Source organism: Euleptes europaea, chromosome 11 (genome assembly GCF_029931775.1).
Source record: "Euleptes europaea isolate rEulEur1 chromosome 11, rEulEur1.hap1, whole genome shotgun sequence".
Taxonomy (NCBI): domain Eukaryota; kingdom Metazoa; phylum Chordata; class Lepidosauria; order Squamata; family Sphaerodactylidae; genus Euleptes; species Euleptes europaea.
The window spans coordinates 65,763,399-65,788,757 of NC_079322.1; the positions used below are offsets into that span (position 1 = coordinate 65,763,399).

General features: G+C 44.3%; 1 protein-coding gene across 1 annotated transcript in view; it reads right to left on the bottom strand.

Annotated features, from left to right (window-relative positions):
• PFKP (phosphofructokinase, platelet) overlaps nt 1-25,359 on the bottom strand; it is a 63,150-nt gene that overhangs the window by 33,803 nt on the left and 3,988 nt on the right. Inside the window, exons 2-8 of the mRNA XM_056858017.1 lie at nt 15,416-15,489; nt 7,867-7,944; nt 5,292-5,481; nt 4,803-4,968; nt 3,145-3,189; nt 2,957-3,065; nt 1,897-1,992 (exon numbers count right to left, since the gene is read on the bottom strand). Coding sequence (XP_056713995.1) covers nt 1,897-1,992; nt 2,957-3,065; nt 3,145-3,189; nt 4,803-4,968; nt 5,292-5,481; nt 7,867-7,944; nt 15,416-15,489 — 758 coding nt within the window. The remainder of the gene's footprint in view (nt 1-1,896; nt 1,993-2,956; nt 3,066-3,144; nt 3,190-4,802; nt 4,969-5,291; nt 5,482-7,866; nt 7,945-15,415; nt 15,490-25,359) is intronic.

Genomic DNA, 25,359 nt, shown 5'->3' on the forward strand with positions numbered 1-25,359 from the left:
GGCAGTGAAAAGGGCAGCAGTAAAAGAGGAAGACCCAAGAAGAGATGGATTGACTCAATAAAGGAAGCTACAGCCTTCAATTTGCAAGATGTGAGCAAGGCTGTCAAAGATAGGACATTTTAGAAAACTTTCATTCATAGGGTTGCCATGAGTCGGAAGCGACTTGACAGCACAACACACACACACACACACACACACACACACACACACACACACAGCAGCAGTGATCTCTTCTCCCGGGCTTGGAAACTGGGCAGTTTGGCAGGCTCTGGGAGTTTGTTCAGAAATTGTCCTTGTCCTTACCTCACATGGCAGGATTGAGAACAGGCCTCAAGCGTGGACATTTTCTACCCCCCAGCTCCCCTTCTTCACAACATAACGGAAGGAAAACCAAAAGGCAAAACCCCCCTGCAGTTATTTGAATATGGGATCTCTCCTGACCCCAGAAGCTGCAACTGCTAGTGAAAGAGGTTTCAGTATTCAAGATTAGGGATGTTCCCAGACATTGGAACTGCCTGCTCTAGGCATTCACCTCTATGCATGATGAAAACTGGCACAAGGGAAACCCAAGACACAGTCACAGTACAATGTGGGTAGGGTTGCCAGGTCCCTCTTCTCCACCGGCAGGGGTTTTTTGGGGTGCAGCCTGAGGAGGACGGCATTTGGGGAGGGGCTTCCATGCCATAGAGCCCAATTGCCAAAGCAGCCATTTTCTCCAGGTGAATTGATCTCTCTCAGCTGGAGATCAGTTGTAATTAGGGTTGCTAACCTCCAAGTACTAGCTGGAGATCTCCTGCTATTCCGACTGATCTCCAGCTGACAGAGATCAGTTCACCTGGAGAAAACGGCCGCTTTGGCAATTGGACTCTATGGCATTGAAGTCCCACCCCGCCCTCTTCAGGCTCTGCCCCAAAAACCTCCTGCAGGTGCCGAAGAGGGACCTAGCAACCCTAGTTGTAATAGCAGGAGATCTCATGCTAGTACCTGGAGGTTACACAAAAGTAAAAACTCACAATCACTGTTAATCTGTATTGGCAATAAAGAAACAGTGCAGGCTAACTATATCAAAAACATGTATTCGGTGAAAAGTGCAAACATGAACATACACATACAACAGTGCTAACATCAACAGTGATATCTATCTAAGGAATACAAAAATGTACACAAAAGCTGTTCATAATATGATAGCAATGATATATAAGAACAATGGCTGTCTCCAATGAGACTAAGAAAGTTCAGTACAAAAAGTCCAAAGTCAGTAGCTTAATAAGCCAACGTTTGAAGGAACAAATTCGCTGCTCCCGGATATTCTTTAGCGCTTTCACCATACGCTTGGCTTCGTCAGCCTCAACAATAGAGGTTAAAGCCCACAAGTGTGTAATCCTTTCAAGGAGGTTCTTCAAATGAATCAAAAGATTTCAAAATATATATTTTTAGTTTTATTTTCAGCTCCCAAAAAAGTGGGCTGCTAAAGGATTACACACTTGTGGGCTTTAACCTCTAACAAGCCAATGAAAACATGCCAGGGCATAAAAGCAGAATAAAGAAAATAGGACAGTGTAAAATAATATTGATAGAACAGTCCTCAGGCTCAGAGCAGACCTTAGATCAGCTAAAGAAGCTGGAAGGTAGTTAAAAGATTGGGTAAAGAGGAGTGATTTGGCCTGCCATCTAAAGGAAAGTAAGGCAGGCCCCAGGCAAGCTTCAAGGACAGCACTCCAAAAGTGAGGGGCCACCAGTGAAAAAGCCCTGTCTCTGGTCGCCACCCACCTCCCCTCTGCAGAGGGGGACACAGAGAGCAGGGCTTGAGAAGAGGATCTTAACTGGACTGTACAATATGAGAGGAGGAAGTCTTGCATCATCAGTAAACTGCATGGTTGGGAGTTTGAGACTTACATCTTTAATTTGCTCTGATGTGATAGCTTTGTTATGGCAATCAATGGCACCTTCTGCTACAATTATAATATTCAACCTTTTCTTTTGTGCACGGTTCTAGGAAGAAAGAAGCACAAAAAGCATTAGAGTAAGTACTACAAGCATAGAGTTGAACATGAAACTCTGGCTGTGCTTAGAGTCTTAAAATAATTTCAACTACAGGTTGAGTATCCCTTTTCCAGACTGCTTGGGACCAGGAGTGGTCCCTATTTCGGATCTTTCCTTATATTGGAATATTTTGGAATTTTTGCATATATACATAATGAGATATCTTGGGGATGGGACCCAAATTCATTTATGTTTTATATTCACTTTATACACATAGCCTGAATGTAATTTTAAGCAATATGTTTAATAATTTTGGGTACATTGAACCATCAGAAAGCATTGGTGTAACTATCCCGCCAGAATACTTGTATCAGCTGATAAACAAGAGCAACAACAAACTAACCAATGGCAGGCTTTCAGTCTCCACCTACGATGAAGTGTACACTGTCTTTTATTTGTTTAGGTGAGATGAAAAATTGAAAGCAGGCAGCACGGATCTGCCTGCATACTGGTACGAAGGGTCCGGTTTTTGGATCAATCCAGATATGTCTGGATAAGAGATACTCTACCTATACTCCCTCTGCTCAAATCAACCTGTGGACCCTACCGAACCACTGTTTTGTAGCACACACCAACTGAACACAAATTAACTGATGCTAGGCCAATTTGGGGTCTGAAAGAATTGTTCGATAAAGTAAAACAGTTTTTTTTTCAGAAGCAGGGTATTCGTTCCACATTAACTCGTTGTCTCAGGCATCTCTGCATGTTTGCCGCGGACCCTAGCCCATTTCAGTGGATTCTGGGAACTAAGTAAGGAACAAGTTATGAAGGCAACATAATCGTCAGCGAGATAAAAACACACAAGATGAAAATGCAGCCAGAGCTGCCCAATGAATTTGCCCTCCACCAAACAGGCCCCCAATTTTAGCTCAACCCCAAGGACCGTCCAAAAGTCACTGTAATAAAGGTTTACCGCAGAAAGCTTTGTGCACATCCGTTCTTCCCAACCTTGCTCAGGTGGATATTCAGGAATAAAAACCCAATCTGCACCACAGGCTAAGGCACTAACAAGAGCTAGGTACCTAGGACAGAGTCAGAAAATTCAAGTAAGTTCATGAGCTAGACACTGCTGCAATGTTTACTGTTGAGGAAAATACGTACCCACAGTGTCTTCCCATCACTTCCAGGACGAAAGTCCTCTGATGGCTATAAAATAGACCAGAAAATCAATATGTATTAATTTATTTAAATATTTATTACCCACCTTGCGCTCAATGAAGCAGAAAGGAAGGAGCAACATTAACTAGTTTGATTAGAACACTAGAATCATTAGCCCTCATGCCTTGTCTATGCTCTTTCTAAGCAGAATATTTTTTTTAAAATGTTCTTTTTTTAAACTTGCAGGGCAGCTAAAAATGTAAATGTCGTACTCCTTTTCTAAGACATTTCCCCCTTTAAAAATGTCCCCTTTGGAAAAAATTTTAAATATACTTGTCTCCTGACATTATTCCAAAGAGTTCAGAACAGGAAACTGTGATGTCAGTTAGGCTGAAAGGCTACGACTAGTTCAAAGCCATCTAGAAAGCTTCCTTCTGAAACGTTCTTTTCCTATATCCAAGCTCAGACTTGAGCTACTACGCCCCACAAAAGTTGATCCAGGCCGACAGATGAAAGAGACAATATGCAACAGACACTCAGATATGGCAAGGATCCAGAAGCTGTTTGATAGTTTCAGTGTCTTTCTTGGAGGTAGTAAGCACACATGAACCCTTCCTTTGTGGATTTCATAAAAAGATGGAAGTGAGTGCAGGAGTAGGTAGAAAATGCAGTGTGGTAGAGCAAAGGAGCCCTGACCTGGATGGCCCAGGCTAGCCTGATCTCGTCAGATCTCAGAAGCTAAGCAGGGTCAGCCCTGGTTAGTATTTGGATGGGAGACCACCAAGGAATACCAGGGTTGCTGTGCAGAGGAAGGCACTGGTAAACCACCTCTGTTAGTCTCTTGCCATGAAAACCCCAAAAGGGGTCGGCATAAGTCGGCTGCGATTTGACGGCACTTTACACACACACACACAGAGAGCAAAGGAAAGAGTCCCGTGGCGCAGAGTGGTAAGCTGCAGTACTGCAGTCCAAGCTCTGCTCACAACCTGAGTTCGATCCCAACAGGAGTCAATTTCAGGTAGCCGGCTCAAGGTTGACTCAGCCTTCCATCCTTCTGAGGTCGGTCAAATGAGTACCCAGCTTGCTGGGGGTAAAGGGAAGATGACTGGGGAAGGCACTGGCAAACCACCCCACAAAACAAAGTCTGCCTTGGAAACGTCAGGATGTGATGTCACCCCATGGGTCAGGAATGACCTGGTGCTTGCACAGGGGACCTTTACTTACTTACTTTAGAGCAAAGGCCTGCTGGCATAAACAGCAACCCATGTCGATTTCCTTCTTTCCACGTAGCATGCAGTTTGGGAAACATCTGGCATGAATTAATCGTGTTGCATTTCTCTGGGCTCTACTCCACATTATCGGCTGCATTAGGGCAGGGTGCCACTGGAAAAATGCTCAATGTAACTCCATGACAAAAGTTTCTATAAATTATGTTATAGAGAGAGAAGGCAAACATGGAGTTGCTGTTTGTGTCAGCTTTGTCAGGTTTCCTCAAGAGATCTCTGTGCGAATGACCTTCTCTGGAGTCCTCCAAAATGCTGCAATGAACCTTACATCGATACACTGTAAACACCGGGGATCTCAGCCTTTGCTCGAGCCATCCATTAGTGGCATTTAAAATGTGAACAGCTGTCCCAATGCCCTTTCTGAGATCAGAGTACCTTTGAGCAGTGGTCATGATGGCATCCACAACTTCGATGATTCTGTGCAAGGCCGAGTCAGTGCCGATGGTCATATCTGTGCCACAGAAGTCATTATCAATGGAGCCGACCATTCCCACAATGTTGAGGTAAGCGTACTTCTTAACAGCTTCGTCATTAATCTCCCCTGCCAAAAAGAACAGCCACTAAATATATATCCTAATATTTGAGGAAAGCATGGAGTGTCTGCTTTCAAAATGAAGTACTGAGCAAGATGAAGTGCAGTTACATTCTTTTGACGGGATACTTTCATTACACCTTTTTCAAATCATGCAATAGCTTGGAATGCTGGCTCTAGTACCAATTCTATTTCAAGGGAAATAGAATTAGAATTTCCTGCATTGTTCAGGGGGTTGGACTTGATGACCCTGGCGGTCCCTTCCAACTCTATGATTCCACGATTCTATTCTATGATTCTACGATTCCCAAACGCTCAGCAGCAAAACTTACCTTTTTTGGCCAGCTCATCTAACAGGCCACTCCATTCTTCGCGAAAGAGGTTAGCACCTGTTAAGCTGCCGTCCCCACCAATCACACAGAGGTTCGTAATCCCACGCTTCACCAGGTTGCAGGCTGCCTTCAGACGGCCTTCCCGGGTCCGAAAATCATTGCAGCGTGCACTGCCAATCACCGTTCCTCCCTATGAAGAAGAAGATGATGATGAAGAAGATGATGATGATGAAGAAGAGTTGGTTTTTATATGCCGACTTTCTCTACCACTTAAGGAAGAATCAAACTGGCTTTCAATCTCCTTCCCTTCCCCTCCCCCAACAGACACCCTGTGAGGTAGGTGGGGTTGACAGAGATTCGAGAGAACTGTGACTAGCACAAGGTCACCCAGCTGGCTTCATGGGGAGGAGTGGGGAAACAACCCAGTTCTCCAGATCAGAGTCGGCTGCTCCAAACCACCGCTCTTAACCACCACACCACGCTGGCTCTCCAGCAAGAGAAAATAAGAGGGTTCTCTTTCTATTTGGGTGCCGAGGGCCGTAAATATTTATCTTGTCTTTGGGTTTTTTTCCTGCTGTTCTCCCACGCTGTGAGACTCACCAAGCCTTCTGTGGGGGAAAAATCCCACTCCCTTTGCCATAAGCACCATAAGTCTACAGGTGAGTCTCCCTGTGCTAGAAGCGCATGGTCTAGGGGAAAAGCCTGGGTGGGTTGGTTATGGGCTGTAAGCTTTATGTTCCCTATCTGTTTTTTATCCATTTGGCTAAAATATAAGATGTTGATGGAAATGCTACACAAGAGCATAATGTTCTTTACCTGGGAAGCGGAGAACACTTTCACCAACCACATTTCCTCTGTGACTCGGTGACGATAAAATTAACCAGTTTATTCTCTGGACAGTTCATGGGCACTGTTTATCTGATATACCCTCACTGTGGAAGTAGTGTGATAATTTTCTACAGGGGACATTTCACTTCAGATCTATTGAACAAGAAGTTTTTGTTTTGTAGAGTCATGCAGATCCAGGGAGATATCAGGTATAGAACCTAAACCAGCAGGTCTCTGGAGCAAGAGGCAGCAGGAGGGATTTCTTCCTTATGCTCAGGCTATTTTAATTGGGGCTCAAATGGGAAAACGGGCCACAATCACAAACATGTGCCTTGTGTATGTTTCTTCCTGATCCCACACAGCAACATACCACACCCACTGTAGCAGAGCAGTGACATTTCACCTAAGAAGAATTATTTGGATCTGACAGTTACCTTCCTTGCATCATTATTGCACTATCACTTCCCTTTACTTTTTAAAGTGGATATTGGTATTCCCTTCCACCACACCCTCAGCACTCCTACTGTGTATGCAAACACAGTGAAATTGGAAATCCAGAAGGAAAAGCAAGTCAGGTGCGTCTTATGAAAGACAGAATTGTCTGGGTGAGTTTGACGTGCAATTAGGAAGTTATCGATCCCCTTGCTCAATTTTTTCATCCTATTGTTGTCCTTGGCAGATGTTCCGTCACCTATCAGCAGCACGAGTGGAATGCTTCTGCATAGCAACGTGTAACGCTGATGAAAGAGAGAACTGTTCTATAAATCCCTCGACTGAAAACATGTTAATGATTAGTTGCACAATCCTAATCCATCTTCTCTGAGGCAGGAAAAGGAACCAAGGCTGTGTCCAGAGTTCGCCCTTAGAACTATGCCAGTTTGCTATGGCGCTAAGCTCTTTTGATTCCCAAACATCTCTTGGCACGGTCATGCTCTTACGTGATGCAGTTCACATCGGGCAGGGAATGGCCAGAGGAATGCAGAAAAGAGGCACGGAATTTGCCTCTAGCAACAGGAACTCCGTTTCACTGTCATGAAAGCAAGCAGGCGATTTAGGAAGGGTTTTGTAAACTGACATACTAAAGGAGAACAGGGGGAAAACTAAAAGAATGCACCAAAGCTCTGCTGCTTAGCCAGCCACCATAAGCACAAATGCTATTCCGTTGCTCATCTTGGGTAGTGGATTTTCCCAGTTCAGAAGAGAATAAGGAGTCCTGGCTAATGCAGCAGATCACATGAGCATAGGGTTGCCAGGTCCCTCTTCGCCATCGGCGGGAGGTTTTTGGGACGGAGCCTGAGGAGGGCGGGGTTTACAGAGGGGAGGAACTTCAATGCTATAGAGTCCAATTGCAAAAGTGGCCATTTTCTCCAGGGGAACTGATCTCCATCGGCTGGAGATCAGTTGTAATAGCAGGAGATCTCCAGCTAGTACCTGGAGGTTGGCAACCCTATCACCTCTGCATTGGTATGGTACAATGAGTACAAGAAATGCTGGAGAGGAGCAAACAACTGGAATCCAAAATACATGAGCACAGGAAATGCTGTAGAGGAGCAAACAACTGGAATCCAAAATATACATATTTGGGACTTTCTTTCAAGGCAGAACATCTAGCGCTGAGTCAAAAGGCTACACAGGGCCACACATTTTGCTTAATTATTCTGATGGTACCTTTAAATTTTCAGGGCTTATTTGAAAACAATAAACATGTAACCACTTTTCTAAAAATTGTCCTTGGTTTGTTTCTTACCACTTGGAGGATGCTTGAAACACTTTCCCATGAAACTTCAGCAATGTTGTCACCTCCGTCCACCATGCCTTGGTATCCCTGTAGCAAGAGGGAAACACTTCAGAAGCCTGACAAGCAACAATAAACACTTACGTAAGGTAAAATTAATGCCACGTTTGATAAAATGGAAAGTATGCTAAATGCATATTCAAATAAGGCCAGCAGGTAAGATTTGGAATGGTCTTGCAGATAAGCTTCAAGTCAGAAGATTTAGAATGCAATCCTTTTGCTTCTCCGATCTACCGCTTCACTGTTATTTAGGCTTAGTTTAAGATGAATCGTACATTTAAAGCCACATTATTTTTGCAGTGTTGGACACTGGCTTAAGACATCTGGCTCTAAATGCTCTCTTTGGTTCAGCATTATATCATACGTCATTATATAGAAATGAATTTGGTGGGTTTTTTGTTTGTTTGGTGGGGGTTTTTTTGTTTGTTTTTTGGTTTTTTGGTTTTAGCTTTACAGTAAGTTCCATAGTCGCATTCACACATAATACCAAACTATGTCCTTATGTGAATGAGCTTTATAAAGATGCAGGTTTGCACACTCTCTCCCCTCACTGGTGGCTCAGAAATTAATTTTCATTTACAATATACCTTATTTTGTTGTTTCACCCACATTGCAAATGATTATTTTCTCCCTTTCTTTCTCTCTCTCTGGGAGGATTTCCAAGGCTTGTTCTTATCGCAGCAAACCATGATTCCTCAATACATGTGAATGCAGCTCATACAATAAAACCTATTTACACACCAATCCTATGTATGCTTACTTAGACATAAGTTTTAGTATCACAAAGGTTACTCCCAAGCGAGTGTACATATGGTTGCACAATTAAGTACCTTTCATTATAACAAGGGTTTCAACTTTTCTACATTTAACATTGCTCAACCTTTGAGTTTTAATGAGAACTAGGCATTACATTATTTTTATAAAGAGCTTCTTGTGGATCTCACTATGTGGTAAGATTACTTTACTTTAATGGTACTGCTCATTTAGCCTACAGGCCTCGAGTAATGTCACACTAGATACAACACTACTAAAGATTATGTGGCAGGTGTTTGCAGAATTGTGTGCCGTTATCTGTAGAAAGGTGACACTTCATTTATTGTAAACCTGATCTCCTAGGAGACCTGCAAAAAAACTTGAGCTCATTTATCATTGACAGGGGAAGGGCTGTGGCTGGCAGGAGAGGGGCTGTGGCTGGCAGGGGAGGGGCTCAGTTTGTAGAGCCTCTGCTTGGCATGCAGAAGGTCCCAGGTTCAATCCCTGGCATCTCCAGTTAAAGGGACTAGGCAGGCAGCCGATATCAAAGACCTCAGTCTGAGACCCTGGAGAGCCACTGCTAGTCTGAGTAGACAATACTGATTTTGATGGACCAAGGGTCTGATTCAGTATGAGGCAGCTTCATGTGTTCATGTGACACAGAATAGCTTTGAGGACAGGCTGTGGCTCAGTTTGTAGAGAATCTGCTTGGCATGCAGAAGGCCCCATGTTCAATCCCAGGCATCTCCAGTTAAAGGGACTAGGCAAGTAGGTGATGTGAAAGTCTGAGACTCTGGAAAGCCACTGCTAGTTTGAGTAGACAATTCTGACTTTGATGGGCAAAAGGTCTGATTCAGTATAAGGCAGCTCCCTGTGTTCATGTGTTAACTAAGCTTCTTGTTTACAATCCATTTAACCTTGATAGCTTTGTTTGCTAATCTACAACATTTTAATCTCTCGCTGGGCTACAAAGAATAAATGAGGCTAATATTTTGAATACCAGTGGAATAATCTGACCACATGAGATTATTTTCATATCAATGTTTTGACATGCTGTATGATTTTAATTTTAAAAAAAACTTAATTAGACTTTTATTCTGCCCTCCTCTCTAGCCTAAACCGGGCTCAGAACGGCTACCAACGATTTTCTTCCTCCAAGAACGATTCAGGAACAGTAACAGTTTCATGAAGCTGCCTTCTACTGAATCAGACCCTTGGTCCATCAAAGTCAGTATTGTCTACTCAGACTGACAGTGGCTCTCCAGGGTCTCAGGCAGAGGTCTTTCACATCACCTACTTGCCTAGTTCCTTTAACTGGAGATGCTGTGGATTGAACCTGGGACTTTCTGCATGCCAAGCAGATGCTCTACCACTGAGCCATGGCCCCTCATCCTTCTTTCCCCTGCCGAGTAGCTGAAGCCACCCACCCACTCACTGACCTACTAAAGGTAGACTGCAGTCGGATGAAGCCAGGCGTCACACAAAGGTTAAGGCACAGAACTATGAATCAAGATGTGCCCAGTTTCAATTTCCCCTCTACAAGGAACTCACTCACTGTCCTTGAGCCAGCCACTCTCTGCCTCACTCCTCCATTTGCAATAGGGAAATAATAAATCAGACCTATTTTACAGGGCAATTGTAAAAAGAGAAGGAGAAGGAGAAGGAGGAGAAGAAGAAGAGTTGGTTTTTATATGCCGACTTTCTCTGCCACTTAAGGGAGTCTCAAACTGGCTTACAATCACCTTCCCTTCTCCTCCCCACAACAGACATCCTGTGAGGTGGGTGGGGCTGAGAGAGTGTGACTAACCCTAGTTCACCCAGCTGGCTTTGTGTGTAGGAGTGGGGAAACAAATCCAGTTCACCAGATTAGCCTCCGCTGCTCATGTGGAGGAGTGGGGGGAATCAAACCCGGTTCTCCAGATCAGACTCCACCGCTCCAAACCACCACTCTTATCCACTACACCATGGTGATGAGAGTGAAGTGCTTTGGACACTCTCAGCCTCACCGGTGAAAATTTGCCCAAACAAATAAAATGAACTAAAGCTCATACCACTCAGCATTGATGGTATTTTTCACCTGCACTGGGCCAAAAACAGTTCTGTTGGTATCATTTATTTTATTTTATTTTATTTTATTTTATTTTATTTATTATTTAACTTATAGCCCACCCTCCCCAGCAAAAGCCGGGCTCAGGACAGCTCATGTAGTATTAAATGTTAACATACAATAAAAATTATAAACTTGTAAAACCAGTTAATTAAAATGGCCCTATAAAATGGTATAACATAATAACAATTAAGTTGTTTTAAAGAGCAATGAGAAACTTTTACATGCAGCAGTTCCAAATTATTCTTTGTGCGTATCTCAAAATGTTTCCAAAACATGACTTCAGCCATTTAGCATGCAGAGAAGGGTTAATTTCTAGTGGCAGCTGGATATGTGGACCTGTAGTATATAAATTCCAACCAGCACTGGTATTCAGAATTTTGCTGCCTGTGTATATGCAGACTCCTTTCAGACACCATAGCTAGTAGCCACTGATTGACCTGAATCAATGATTTCATGAATCAATGATTTCATGAATCTGTCTAACCCCCTTTTAAAGCTATCTATGGTGCAATCAAGAAATCAGAAGGAGATTGAGTAGGGTTGCCAGGTCCCTCTTCACCACCGGCAGGAGGTTTTTGGGGCGGAGCCTGAGGAGGGCAGGGTTTGGGGAGGGAGGGGCTTCAATGCCAGAGTCCAATTGCCAAAGGGGCCATTTTCTCCAGGTGAACTGATCTCTATCGGCTGGAGATCAGTTGTAATAGCAGGAGATTTCCAGCTAATACCTGGTGGTTGGCAACCCTAAGATTGAGACTGGGAAGGGCAGCCATGAAATAGAAAAGATTCTTAAGTATAAAGATGTGTCACTGGCAACTAAGATCAAGTTAATTCATGCCATCGTATTCCCTATTACTATGTATGGGTGTGAAAGCTGGACAATGAAGAAAGCTGATAGGAAGAAAGTAGATTCCTTTGAGATGTGGTGTTGGAGGAGAGTGTTACGGATACTGTGGACTGCCAAAAAAATCTATTTTAGTACTTTGATGCCAGTACCTGTGCTCTAAAGTTACCATTTGTGTCTCTAGAAGCCTAGAAATCTAGAAATCTTTGAGCACAAGCAGATGCATCTTGAATTTTAGGTATATACCGTCTGCCAGTTTACACTCTATAGCTGGCAAGATAAGAACATAAGAAACGCCCTGCTGGATCAGACCAAGGCCCATCAAGTCCAGCAGTCTGTTCACACAGTGGCAAACCAGGTGTCTCTAGGAAGCCACAAACAAGACGAGTGGAGCAGCACCATCCTGCCTGTGTTCCACCATGCCCAAAATAATAGGCATGCTCCTCTGATACTAGAGAGAATAGGTATGCAGCATGACTAGTATCCATTCTAACTAATAGCCATGAATACCCCTCTCCTCCATGAATATGTCCACTCCCCTCTTAAAGCCCTCCAAGCTGGCAGCCATCACCACATCCTGGGGCAGGGAGTTCCACAATTTAACTATGCATTGTGTGAAAAAATACTTCCTTTTATCTGTTTTGAATCTCTCACCCTCCAGCTTTAGCAGATGACCCCGTGTTCTAGTATTATGGGAGAGGGAGAAAAACTTCTCCCTGTCTACTCTCTCCAAACCATGCATAATTTTATAGACCTCTATCATGTCTCCCCTCAGCCGCTTTCTTTCCAAGCTAAACAGTCCTAAGCGTCTTAACCGCTCCCCATAAGACAGTTGCTCTAGTCCCCTAATCATTTTGGCTGCTCTTTTCTGCACCTTCTCAAGCTCTGCAATATCCTTTTTTAGATGTGGTGACCAGAACTGTACACAGTAGTCCAAGTGTGGTCTCACCATAGATTTGTACAAGGGCAGTATGATATCAGCAGTTTTATTCTCTATTCCTCGTCTAATTATGGCCAGCATGGAATTTGCCTTTTTTACAGCAGCCACACACTGGGTTGACATCTTTATTGAGCTATCCACTACCACCCCACAATCCCTTTCTTGGTCTGTTGCTGCCAGCACAGATCCCATCAGTGTATATGTGAAGTTGGGATTTTTTGCCCCAATATGCATCACTTTACACTTACTCACATTGAATCTCATTTATCATTTTAATGCCCATTCTTCCAGTATGCAGAGATCCTTCTGGAGCTCTTCACAGTCCGATTTAGTTTTAACCACCCTCAATAATTTGGTGTCATCTGAAAACTTGGCTACTTCACTGTTTAACCCCAACTCCAGGTCATTGATGGACAGGCTGAAAAGCACCGGTCCCAACACAGATCCCTGAGGCACCCCACGGTTCACATCCCGCCATTGTGAGAACTGACCATTGATTCCTACTCTCTGCTTCTTATTTTTCAGCCAGCTCTCAATCCATAAGAGGACTTGTCCTCTTATCCCGTGACTATGAAGTTTGCTTAGCAGTCTTTGGTGGGGGACTTTGTCAAAAGCTTTTTGGAAATCCAAATACACAATATCCACAGGCTCATTCCTGTCCACATGCTTATTGACGCTTTCAAAAAACTCTAATAGGTTAGTGAGACAGGACCTACCCTTACAGAAGCCATGTTGGGTTTTGCCCAGCAGACCTTGCCCTTTTATATGCTTGACAATTCTATCTTTAATAATGCTTTCCACTAATTTACCCGGAACAGATGTTAAGCTAACTAGCCTGTAATTTCCTGGGTCCCCCCTAGAACCTTTTTTATAAATGGATGTTACATTGGCCATTCTCCAGTCCTCTGGTACAGAGGCTGATCGAAGGGACATGTTACATATCTTTGTTAGAAGTTCAGCAATTTCCCATTTGAGTTCTTGAAGAACTCTAGGATGAATACCGTCTGGTCCCTGTGACTTGTTAGTTTGCAGTTTGTCTAGACGTTCTAGGACTTCCTGCCTTGTTACCACTATTTGCCTCAGTTCCTCATTTTCCCCTCTTCAAAATCTCTGTTCAGGAGAAGGAATCTGCCCTGTATCTTCAACAGTGAAGACAGATGAGAAGAATTCATTTAGTTTTTCAGCAATCGCTTTATCCTCCCTTAGAGTTCCTTTACTCCCATTGTCATCCAATGGTCCAACCGCTTCCCTAGCTGGTTTCCTACTCCTAATATACTTAAAGAATTTCTTATTGTTTTGAAAACAATAAGACCCTTCAGCTGATTTGAAAAAGTGTTTACTTGTATAAGTTTGATTTAAAAAAATAATGCGCTTGAATTGAAAGAAATATATAAACAAATATATACGTTTATGCTATCAATTTTCTTTATACAAAACTAAGAAGAAGAAAAAAATATATATCTTGCTTTACAAAAAGTTGTTTAATATATTATTTAATTGCCACATGCTGTATTTTTGAATAACTACAAGAGCAGTTGAAAGTTAGTTTTGCTGACAACCTCCAGGTGATGGCAGGAGATCTGCTATTACAACTGATCTCCAGCCGATAGAGAGCAATTCACCTGGAGATAATGGCCGCTTTGGCAATTGGACTCTACGGCATTGAAGTCCCTCCCCTCCCCAAACCCCATCCTCCTCAGGCTCCACCCCAAAAAACCTCCCACTGGTGGCGAAGAGGGACCTGGCAACCCTATCGCTGGCCCTTCAGCCCTCAGTCAATTCAAAAAACAACTCTCTTTAATGCTACGTAACAAACTTAGAGAGCAGGATGGGCGGGGAGTCAAGCAAATCTGAGGCCAAGTCTGAGGCAATGGGGGGTACCGCACTTTGTATTCCCAGCGATGTATTAAGACTTTGAAAATGTTATTAAAAACATCGCTTTAAAAGGGTTTTTGGATACCATGGCTTATAAATGGTTGGAAGACGTCTTCACAGCTAAAGGGGCCAAACAAAGTGCGAACAGTATTTTTTATAACGTTTCCAAAATTTTAATACATCGCTGGGAATACAAGTGCGCTAACCCCCAATGTTTTGCCGTTTTGAATTCCAACCCAGAAAAAGAAAGGGGGGGGGGGAAGAAAAGGTTTCTTCCAGCCATGAAAGCAGTACGCTTCCTTCAGTCGGGAGACATGAGAAAATACTTGTGAGTCGCAAGAGAAACTCCGAATACTGGCAGGCTCGTGATACACTGAATAAACAGTCAGTTGCTGTAGCAATACCACAAAGGGGCTGTGGAGAACAGTGCTCTTTTTGTTTGGACACTCTTGTCTCACAGCTCTCCAACAGCCGAACTGGAAGAGCAGACAGACGTGGGCTTGCAGTGGACAGAGTCAATCTGACAAAAAAATCTGGCACACAGAGACAAGCACATACAGCAATGTGCTGCTTTGCAGCCACGCAACAGAAATCCTTTCAGACGCCTGAAACGCTGAAAAGGTTTACTAACTTAAGAAGGGAAAATGGGTTGGATCCGGCCAGTTATGTCACTCCGTCTCACCTAATTCCTCTTCTTACTACAGCACCCTTCACATAGCTTTTGCAGGTCTCCTGATCCCTGCTTTCGGTGAATACAGACACACCTCACTTTATTGCGCTTCACAGATATTGCATTTTTAACCATCAGCAGCCATCCACATCAAAGCAAGGCCCTCCATCAGCAAAGAGATTACGACTCGCTGAAGGCTCTTCAGATCTCCGCCTGCCACTATGAGGATCGCTCTTTTGCTTTCTCTTTAAGACCTGCTGAAGGTACCCTACTAAGATAGCAGTGGAGCAGAAACAAGTACATATGAATACCCACCTCATAGATAAAATACACTTTGGCTTCAACATAGATTCCCATACGCACTACGGCACGGACTGCTGCATTCATACCTGGAGGGAGGAGACACAGAAAGGAAAAGCTAGTATTGATACCAATCAATCTTTAACAGTGAGCAATTGTCATGAATGAACAACATATTAGGTTATGAATGTGTGTAGCAAAAGGACAGCGGACACCGGCATGGTATGCTTTGTTGCAGTGATTACATGGCCCGAACGAATGCACTCTTCAGTAGATTTAAGCTGTGTGCATTGGCCTATTTCGTTTATACGCAGGCATTCTGAGCCTCACAAGGTGTCTGTTGTGGGGAGAGGAAGGCGATTGTAAGCCGCTTTGAGACTCCTTAAAGGCAGAGCAAATCGGGGTATAAAAACCAACTCTTCTCCTTTTTCAGTCATATCTACGGGACAGTCTCTCCAGGTACGCCCCCCTCCCGTGAGCATTGTGTGTGTGTAAAGTGCCTTCAAGTTGCAGCCAACTTATGGCGACCCCTTTTGGGGTTTTCATGGCAAGAGACTAACAGAGGTGGTTTGCCAGTGCCTTCCTCTGCACAGTAACCCTGGTATTCCTTGGGGGTCTCCCATCCAAATACTAACCAGGGATGACCCTGCTTAGCTTCTGAGATCTGATGAGATCAGGCTAGCCTGGGCCATCCAGGTCAGGGCTCCCCTGAGCGTCACGCTCTGCCAAAGCCAACTTACTGGTTGTCCCTGGCCCCAGAAGTGTCCAGCTCTCCTCAACCAGAGCCAGGGCTTTTTCAGCCTGGCCCCAGCCTGGTGGAACCCTCTCTCTAGTGAGTCCAGGGCCCTGCGGGATCTAACGCACTTCTGCAGGGCATGTAAGACCGAGATGTTCCACCAAGCCTATGGCTGAGGGCAGGGACGGTCCATCATATCTGGCCTCCCTTCCCCCTCCCCTTTTCTGTTCTTCCATCAGATTTCTAAGGGAGACCAAACTGCAATCCCCAGGCAAGCAGCGACCCTGTGTGCTGACATATGAGCGCCTACCTGTTTGATTCTTTGAAATGTTGGTTTTAAATTGGGTGGAATTTTTGTATTATATTGATGTTTATTAATGTATTTTATATGATGTTAGCCGCCCTGAGCCCGGCTTTGGCCAGGATAGAGGGCGGGATAGAAATCCCCAAAGAAGCAAACAATCTCCCAGCCTCAACAAGCCTCTTGCTGCCAATGCCACTGATTCCCCCCACAGATCCACAACAACATGTGCTGCTCTTTACTAAAAGTGCCATAACTGAAAACAAACGCTTCTCCAGGTATAAGCCTCCCTGTACTTAACCAAGGCAGAACATCTAATAGAATGCATGTTGCCCTCCGCTGAGTTCTCCACATAGTGGGAAAGATATCTGTAACCATAGGGTTACATTGACCTGTTCTACAACCCATGTCTTATTTCCTCTTCCCTCTCATTCTAAAAGTCAAATGTGACTCCAATATCAGATGCTTGAATTGTCCATTAGCCCCCAATTTCTATCAATAACCGGGTCAAACCAGAGCCAAAAGAAGGGGCTTTCTTCATTTTACATTAAGCGTGACCCATTATACCGTATCTTAAGTGTCTTCAATAACAGTATCCATATTTATTGATTAAATGGAGCTCTGATTTAATCAAAACCAGGTTATATGCCATTAAATATAACATCAGAGAATACAATTCTTGCTTGCTCTTTACAGTTTCCTGCAGCTACGATAAGCTTGTAAGTTATGGTTAAAGCTGCTTAGCCTGGATCTCTCTAAAGGGAATCCAAAATCCACCTGCAGGGTAGTGTCCTAATTGTACTGCACTTGGCCTACTACCTCTTCTATAAAAAGCTTTCTTCCTAATCATATAAGGGAAAAGGAAACTACTGAGTTAATAGGGTTACATTTCCCTCCTTCTGCAACTCCACTGTATTAATGAGCATCAGCTACTGCTTGGGATCTCGGCTTCCTGTTTGATGGCACACTAACCTAAGGGTTTCTGATCAGCTCTTGGGGTCATCTCTTAATCTACTCATAACTATTGTTGGAAGTGGAAGGCAGCAGGAAAAGAGGAAGACCCAACATGAGCTGGATTGATTCTATAAAGGAAGCCACGGCCCTCGGTGTGCAAGACCTGAGCAAGGCTGTTAACGCTAGGACGTTTTGGAGGACATTGATTCATAGGGTCGCCATGAGTCAGAAGCTACTTAACGGCACTTAACACACACACACAATTTTTTGCCTGCTGTCTTTGAGCAATTTTGTTAGTTGCTAGGTCTCAGCCCAGCCTCCCTGTTTTCCATACCAGGATACAGTGGGGTTACCAACCTCCAGGTACAAGCTGGAGAACTCCTGTTATTACAACTGATCTCTGGCAGATAGAGAGCCGTTCACCTGGAGAAAATGGCCGCTTTGGCAATTGGACTTTATGGCATTGAAATCCCTCCTCTCTCCAAACCCCCCACTCCTCAGGTTCTGCCCCCACAAAACCTCCTGCTGGTAACAAAGAGGGACCTGGCAACCCTAGGATACAGCCATGGAGTATGTGTGTGTGTGTGTGTGGGGGGAGAATAGCAGTTCTGACTATTTGTGGATTGCATTTCTTTCACCATTGCAGTTGGTCCCTAGGATCAGAGGTCAAGAGACTTCTAGGCCAGAGGATACCAGTTCAGCTAAGCTTCAGCCTAGGGCCTCACTCAGAATTCAAGAATAATTAGGGCTGTCTTAAATTACTTGTTTGAGCAAGCCAAAGGTTCATCAAACTTATTGAATTTCCAGGAGTGGCAAGCTAAATGCCCAGGAAGCTCACAAACAGGGCATGACAGTGATAGGTTTCTCCCATCCGCCACCGGCAGGAGGTTTTTGGGGCAGAGCCTGAGGAGGGCGGGGTTTGGGGAGGGACTTCAGTGCCATAGAGTCCAATTGCCAAAGCAGCCATTTTGTCCAGGTGAACTGATCTCTATCAGCTGGAGATCAGTTGTAACAGTAGGAGATCTCCAGCTAGTACCTGGAGGTTGGCAACCCTAACCGGGGGAGGTCTATTTAGTTATTGCAGTAAGAACTATTGAGATGTGGATCATATACATCCCCATCCTCACACATATGGCATTGTCATTGGGGGTATTCACCTAACAGGAATCAGGTATATTACACATTGGTACTCCTGACCTACCACATTCAAAAGTCGTGCTTTATTTCTCTATTTTTTTAAAAAAAGTGCATAAACTGTTTCCAAAGGCTTCATGTGCTCAGCACAGCCATGGAATAAAGTGTCAATATTCAGCACCTCTCAACATATTACAGCTTCTCAGAGAACTTATCTAGGACTTTTGTTACCACTTCCAACTGCCACTTATATCTGAAAAATTCTGACCAGGCTAAAATAATGCACAGACAGACACAGGGATAATACCACCGCTGTAGCTTTAGGGGGCAAATGAAAGGGCATGCTATGTAATGCTTTCTTTCATAATTGCTAGTTTCTTCAGTGTTGTAATGGAAATGCAGATCATATCTACAAAAATGTAATTATGTTACCAGTTCTGGAACATGAATGTTCTCAACCTATAACACTGCTCACTGATGCACAGACCCACAAGGTTACAGAGTAGGGTTGCCAGGTCCCTCTTTGCCACCGGTGGGAGGTTTTTGGGGCGGCGCTTCAGGAGGTCAGGGTTTGGGGAGGGGAGGGATTTCAATGTCACAGAGTCCAATTGCCAAAGAGGGCATTTTCTCCAGGGAAACTGATCTCTGTCAGCTGGAGATCAGTTGTAATAGCAGGAGATCTCCAGCTAGTACCTAGAGGTTGGCAACCTTATCACAGAGAGAAGTTACAAGCAGTAGTTTCAATGCTAAAGTGTCCACACCTATACAAAAGCAGAGCAATAAACTGATATCTCTCTTATATATTAGACCTTTCCACAAACTTTGCTAATAAGGTTTGCACACTTCCAGAAGAAAATGCCTGTCACTTCTCCATTTCATATTCATGACTAGGGCTGCCAGGTCCCTCTTTGCCACTGGTAAGAGGTTTCTGGGGTGGAGCCTGAGGAGAGCGGGGTTTGGGGAGGAGAGGGACTTCAATGTCATAGAGTCCAGTTGCCAAAGTGGCCATTTTCTCCAGGTGGAGATCAGTTGTAATAGCAGGAGATCTCCAGCTAATGCCTGGAGGTTGGCAATTCTGCCCAGCTTATAAAGTCAATACTTCTGACTTTTGCCAAAACTTGAGTCACCAACAATATTAAACACAAGTAAAATTAAGAGTCCTGGACCCGGAAAGTAAACCCTGCCTGTTCAGACAAATGGAAAAAAAAAATCAACACAGGACATTAGAGCAGGGAAGCAGGAAACCCTTTGTTCAGCTCTTGCTTATCATGAGTTTATTGTGCCTTTTCTCACTCCCCTTTCCCATGCAATATATTTGTTGCAAGGATTACTGAGATATAAACGGGGAACGTTTGAAAAGCATAATACAAATGGTAAATGTTGTTCTCAATTGTACAGCTAACAAAAACTGGCCCCCCACTAGGGTTGCCAACCTCCAAGTACTAGCCGTAGATCTCCTGCTATTACAACTGATCTCTAGCTGATAAAGATCAGTTCACCTGGGGAAAACGGCCACTTTGGCACTGAAGTCCCTCCCCAAACCCCACCCTCCTCAGGCTCCCCCTCAAAAACCTCACACTGGTGGCAAAGAGGAACCTGGCAACCCCACACCCCACTGTGCTCAGCTATTTTGGCTCACTACGTGACACTGCACAAAAGCCGGTCACCACGTGGAAAATTGCCAGTTCTCACCATAGCAATTACAGCCTCTCTCTCTCAAACACACACACAGTCAAAATGTGAGCTTCTACTTGGATACATTAATGGGTTGCTTCATTCTGAAAAGGGGGTGTGGTGGAAAGTGCCGTCAAGTCATAGCTGACTCATGGCACCCCCCTGCCCCAGGGGTTTTCAAGGCAAGAGACGTTCAGAGGTGGTTTGCCATTGCCTGCCTCCACATCACGACCCTGGACTTCCTTGGTGGTCTCCCATCCAAATACTAACCAGGGCCGACGCTGCTTAGCTTCTGAGATCTGACGAGATCGGGCTAGCCTGGGGCTAACCAGGTCAGGGCCTTGGGACCACTACCGAGGGAGCCAGTTTCGGAAATTGATTAGCATATAAAAATTGTCAATAGATCAAAAACAACCAGCATGAACGGTGGCATAGAAGCATAATAAATAAATCCACTGTTGAATACTGCGAAATTACAACAGATCAACAAAATAGTTACATCAGAGGCACCAGAACCCAGCAGGAATTAATCTAAACTGTTAAGTATAGATTAATTCTGTATAGTACCTAAAAGAAAAGCCCCTGAAATAAACGAAGTAATCTATTTTACCCCAAGAATTTTCTGCCATCAGAGGCTGTCATAATTCCCCATAGCGTAACAGCTTATAAAAGACAAGGAGTTAAGGAGGATGGGAACACTGAACTGTCTGTCATTGGGAAGGACATTCAAGGCATTTGTCTTAAGGATGAGGGAGTCCCTAAAAACTGGTGATTCTCAGTGAGTCAAGATCAAACAAGATCTGAGTCACCAGATCTGCAGGAGTGGGTGTGAGGGAGAATACCAATGACTGTGATGATATCTGTATGTTTTACTAAAATTGGTGGGGATTTTATTGTGTTACAAGCTGATTTAAGTGCAAACAGGTGCCACATAAATAATAATAAGAGTTGGTTTTTATACCCCGATTTTCTTTAATTTTAAGGAGTCTCAAACCGGCTTACAATCACCTTTCCTTCCTCTTCCCACAACAGATACCTTGTGAGGTAGGTGGGGCTGAGAGAGTTCAGAGAGAACTGCGACTAGCCCAAGGTCACCCAGCTGGCGTCATGTGGAAGAGTGGGGAATCAAGCCACTGCTGCTATATTTCTAACTCTAAATGTATTTTTTTAAAGTTTTTGCAAACTTGGAGCTTTTTCCAGATTTAGAGGAGGGGAATCCCCCCTGTCTATCCCTAGTCCCACTGTGTGGAGTTTTTCATCCATGCTCTATGACCTATTTCAGAATTAGATATATCATGCAAGGGACCTGAGATACTTATGGGTAGAATCTCATCCCCCCCCACACACACACACTTACTCTCAACCAGCCTGCCTGCCTTCTTGAAGTAAGATTTTACCAGCTGTTCGAAGGAATATGCCCGCAAGCAGCCCACAAATGAGAACCAGTGTTGTGTAATGTTTAGAGTGTCAGACTAGGATCTTGGAGACCCAGGTTCAAATCACCACACTGCCATGCAATCTGGTTGGGTGACCTCACAGGGTTGTTGTGAGGATAAAATGGAGGAGAGCAGAGTGATGTAAGCCTCTTTGGGTTCCCATTTCAAGGCCTTCTTTGATATGTACTTTAGGATTCCTTTGCAGCAGAGCCTGTTTTTTTTTTTTTAAAGAGGTACCGATGTCATATTATGACCTTCATAATGTCTGGACATCACAAGGATGTCTTTTCTTTCAAACATACCCGGCAATGCATATGTATACTCAAAACTAGGTCACTTGGAAAATGCTGACAGCCTCATTCGAAGCACGTCTCCTTAGAAATGGAGAACTGAATTATTTTACAATCCCAAGAACATTTTTCTGGGAGTAAGCCCTAATGAATAGATCTGTCGGACTCTGAGTAGACCTGCTTAAGACGGCACTGTTACTCCCTAGTAAGTATATTTCAGCCTTAGCTCCTGCCTTTTAAAATCATCTATGCACATACTCCAGATATGCTCAAATCCTCGTCTTGCTACATGCATATACAGGAAGAGAAATCCAGGAAACTATAAAATGGTAAGAATTACGAGGGAACTGGTACATAGACATATAAATATGTCTGAGATGTTGGTTTAGTGAGTCAGTGAAATCAAAAACTCAAGCTGACTGTGCAATTGTGACCCACCTGATAGAGATTTAGGTCATTTATGGAAGGGAAATTTGCATTTGGATTGCTGCAGTTTTCTGCTCCAAATTCTCAAGCATCATATGCACGAAAGATCCCCCCCCTCCAATTCCAGGAGTACCTTGTGATTAATTAGGCATCCCCAGTGAATCAGTTTCTGAGTCCCTCCCCCTGAAAACGGAACATTGTTGCACTTGGAGGGCGTGGGTCAGCTCCTAAAGGGACTCTGTGTGCTTTTGCTGGGTATTCCTCCCCACCTTTCTTCAACAGCTCCCTGTAGGGAGCTGCCTTCCAATCTTTGCAGCCTTCTTCAGTGTCTTCCTGCACATTTCATGAAGGGTCAACTCCCTCTTTTGTGCTTTGCTTTGAGGGAAGGGGTTGGATGGGAGAAGCCAAAATGGGCATGGGGAGAGAAACCTGAAGTTAAGAGCTGTGCATGGAAATAGGGAGAATTTGCGTTGCTCTTGCCTCAAAGCAGTATTTAAATTCATCCTAAAATAGGACCCTAGAACTGCGGTGGAAGGACGAGGCCGAGGCCAGAGGGAAGTCACGTCTGAAGGTTGGTAAAATCATGAATAATGCAAAAGAAGCCTTGAAGCAGTCCAGCAAGGACTGCGAACTAAATACCCCTGCATAAATGGCCATTGTGTGCAGCAGGTTGTTTTCACAAGCTATGCTCTAATTGGCTATAGCATCTTCTGAAAGATCAATTAAAAGCCTACACTTGTTGCCACATTTCACCTTAGCTCTCCTCTGTTTCCATTCCCCAGTGAACTATGTTCCCGGTGACATAAAGCCGTTCACAGTATCTAAACCATAACATACATCTCCTCTAAAAGATGTGTGCTTTGATATTGAAAACCAGCAGCTCTAAAGTAGAGGTATGTGCAAGCATTCTCCTGCTTTTAGCCTCTTTCATCCTAGAATGACTCAATATTACAAATATTACTCAGTACACACTTGTTCCACGTTGTCTCAATGACCTTGAAATGACTCATAGATGCCCACTGCATGCCTGTTCCCAGAATGCTAGCACAACACGTATTCCATATACACTTTGCCCACGGTTGTTTCTAATAAAAACAGACCCCCACCTTTCCTCTCCCCAGAGAGAGAAAGAGAGACTCTTCAGCTGCCTCCAGATAAAAGAAACACTCAAAGCCTTTAGGTTGGATTCTCTCTTTTATTTCTTTCCTCCTGCAAGAAAACAAAACGCTGCCGGAACAAGAGGTTTGGCTGCAGTCCCAGTTCAAGCTTCCGGACCTCGCCTTCTTCCCTATTGGTTTTTCACATGCTACAGTTATCATTCCGCTCTTTATAGTGACACCCTAAACTTTCCCTGAGTACAATGGGACTTACTCCCTAGTTAAGTGCATTCAGGATTGCAGACGTTCAACGGCCGTTTATGCATAGGAGGTTTTGCCTAGGGTTTGCCGCTCTCCAGATGCTCATTTTCCCCATCCAAATTCTCAACACAACAAGCCCCCATGCAGAGTTTTGAGAATTCAGATAGGGTAACTGTGCATCTAGAGAGCGGCAAATCCAAGGCCAAACCTCCCAGGCATAAATGGCCTTAGATAAGCAAATCTAAGGACGATGGCTTCGTTTCAGGAAGTTTAGATCTTGCAGCAGAGAAAAATTATTGTTTCCTCATGCAGGCAGTTTCGGTTTTGATTATATAAGTTCTAGTCATGCAGGAATGAGCGCCAGGATTCACCGTGGCTGATGCAGATTTATTTCCTTTTTAAAAAGTGGACTTGGGGAGGCAATTTCCACCACCCCTCCCCAAGACTCCAGCTTTCCTGGCACAGAACAGGCACCATCGAGGAAGCTGGCTTCTAACAGTCACGTTCTCCTGCTGGCACGATTTATGTAAAAGATCACCGGTCCATTTCCATGTTTGGAGAAACGGCTTAGCAGCGGTCTCCAAAGCAACCCGGAGTATCCGCAACAGGGGCAAAGGAGCTTGATCCCCATGCACGTTTGCTCAGGACGAGGTCCCACCGCGTTTGGCAGAGCTTACTTGCTCCCTGGCAAACGTAGGAGGATCAGGTTTGCGCTTCGTCTGGAAAAACCCTGTCCCTGGTCACAAATATGCTTGTGGTCCAACTAGTCGTTGCGTTCCACAGAAACCAGAAAGTAGGGTTGCCAGGTCCCTCTTTGCTGCGGGGGGGGGGAGAAGGAGATTTGGGGGGCAGAGCCTGAGGAGGGCAGGGTTTGCGGGAGGGGAGGGACTTCAATGCCATAGAGTCCAATTGCCAAAGCAGCCATAGAAATCACCTGAAGATCAGCTGTAATAGCAGATCTCCAGCTACTACCTGGAGGTTGGCAACCCTGCCAGAAAGGAATTCCACGCCTGGACTCAAATAGGCCCTGCTCTGGAGATCTCAATTACCATTTATGCACGGGAGGTTTTGCCTTGGATTTGCCGCTCGAGATGAACATTTTTCCCAGCCGAATTCCCAAAACTCTGCACGGGGCCTGATTTTTGAGAATTCGGATGGGGGAAACGTGCATCTGTGTGTGTGTTAAGTGCCGTCAAGTCGCTTCCGACTCACGGCGACCCTATGAATGAAAGTCCTCCAAAATGTCCTATATTTGTGCGAATTGAAGGCCGTGGCTTCCTTTATTGAGTCAATCCACCTCTTGTTTGGTCTTCCTCTTTTCCTGCTGCCCTCAACTTTTCCTAGCATGACTGTCTTTTCTAGTGACTCTTGCCTTCTCATAATGTGACCAAAATACGACAGCCTCAATTTAGCCATTTTAGCTTCTAGGGTCAGTCCAGGCTTGATTTGATCTAGAACCCACTGATTTGTTTTTTGGGCAGGCCACGGAATCCGTCACCCTCTCCTCCAACACCACATTTCAAAGGAATCTATTTTCTTCCGATCAGCTTTCTTGTGCATCTAGAGAGCGGCAACTCCCAGGCAAAACCTCCCGGGCATAAATGGTCCTATGCATAAATGGCCAACCGTCATTTTTCCACCCCCAGACCC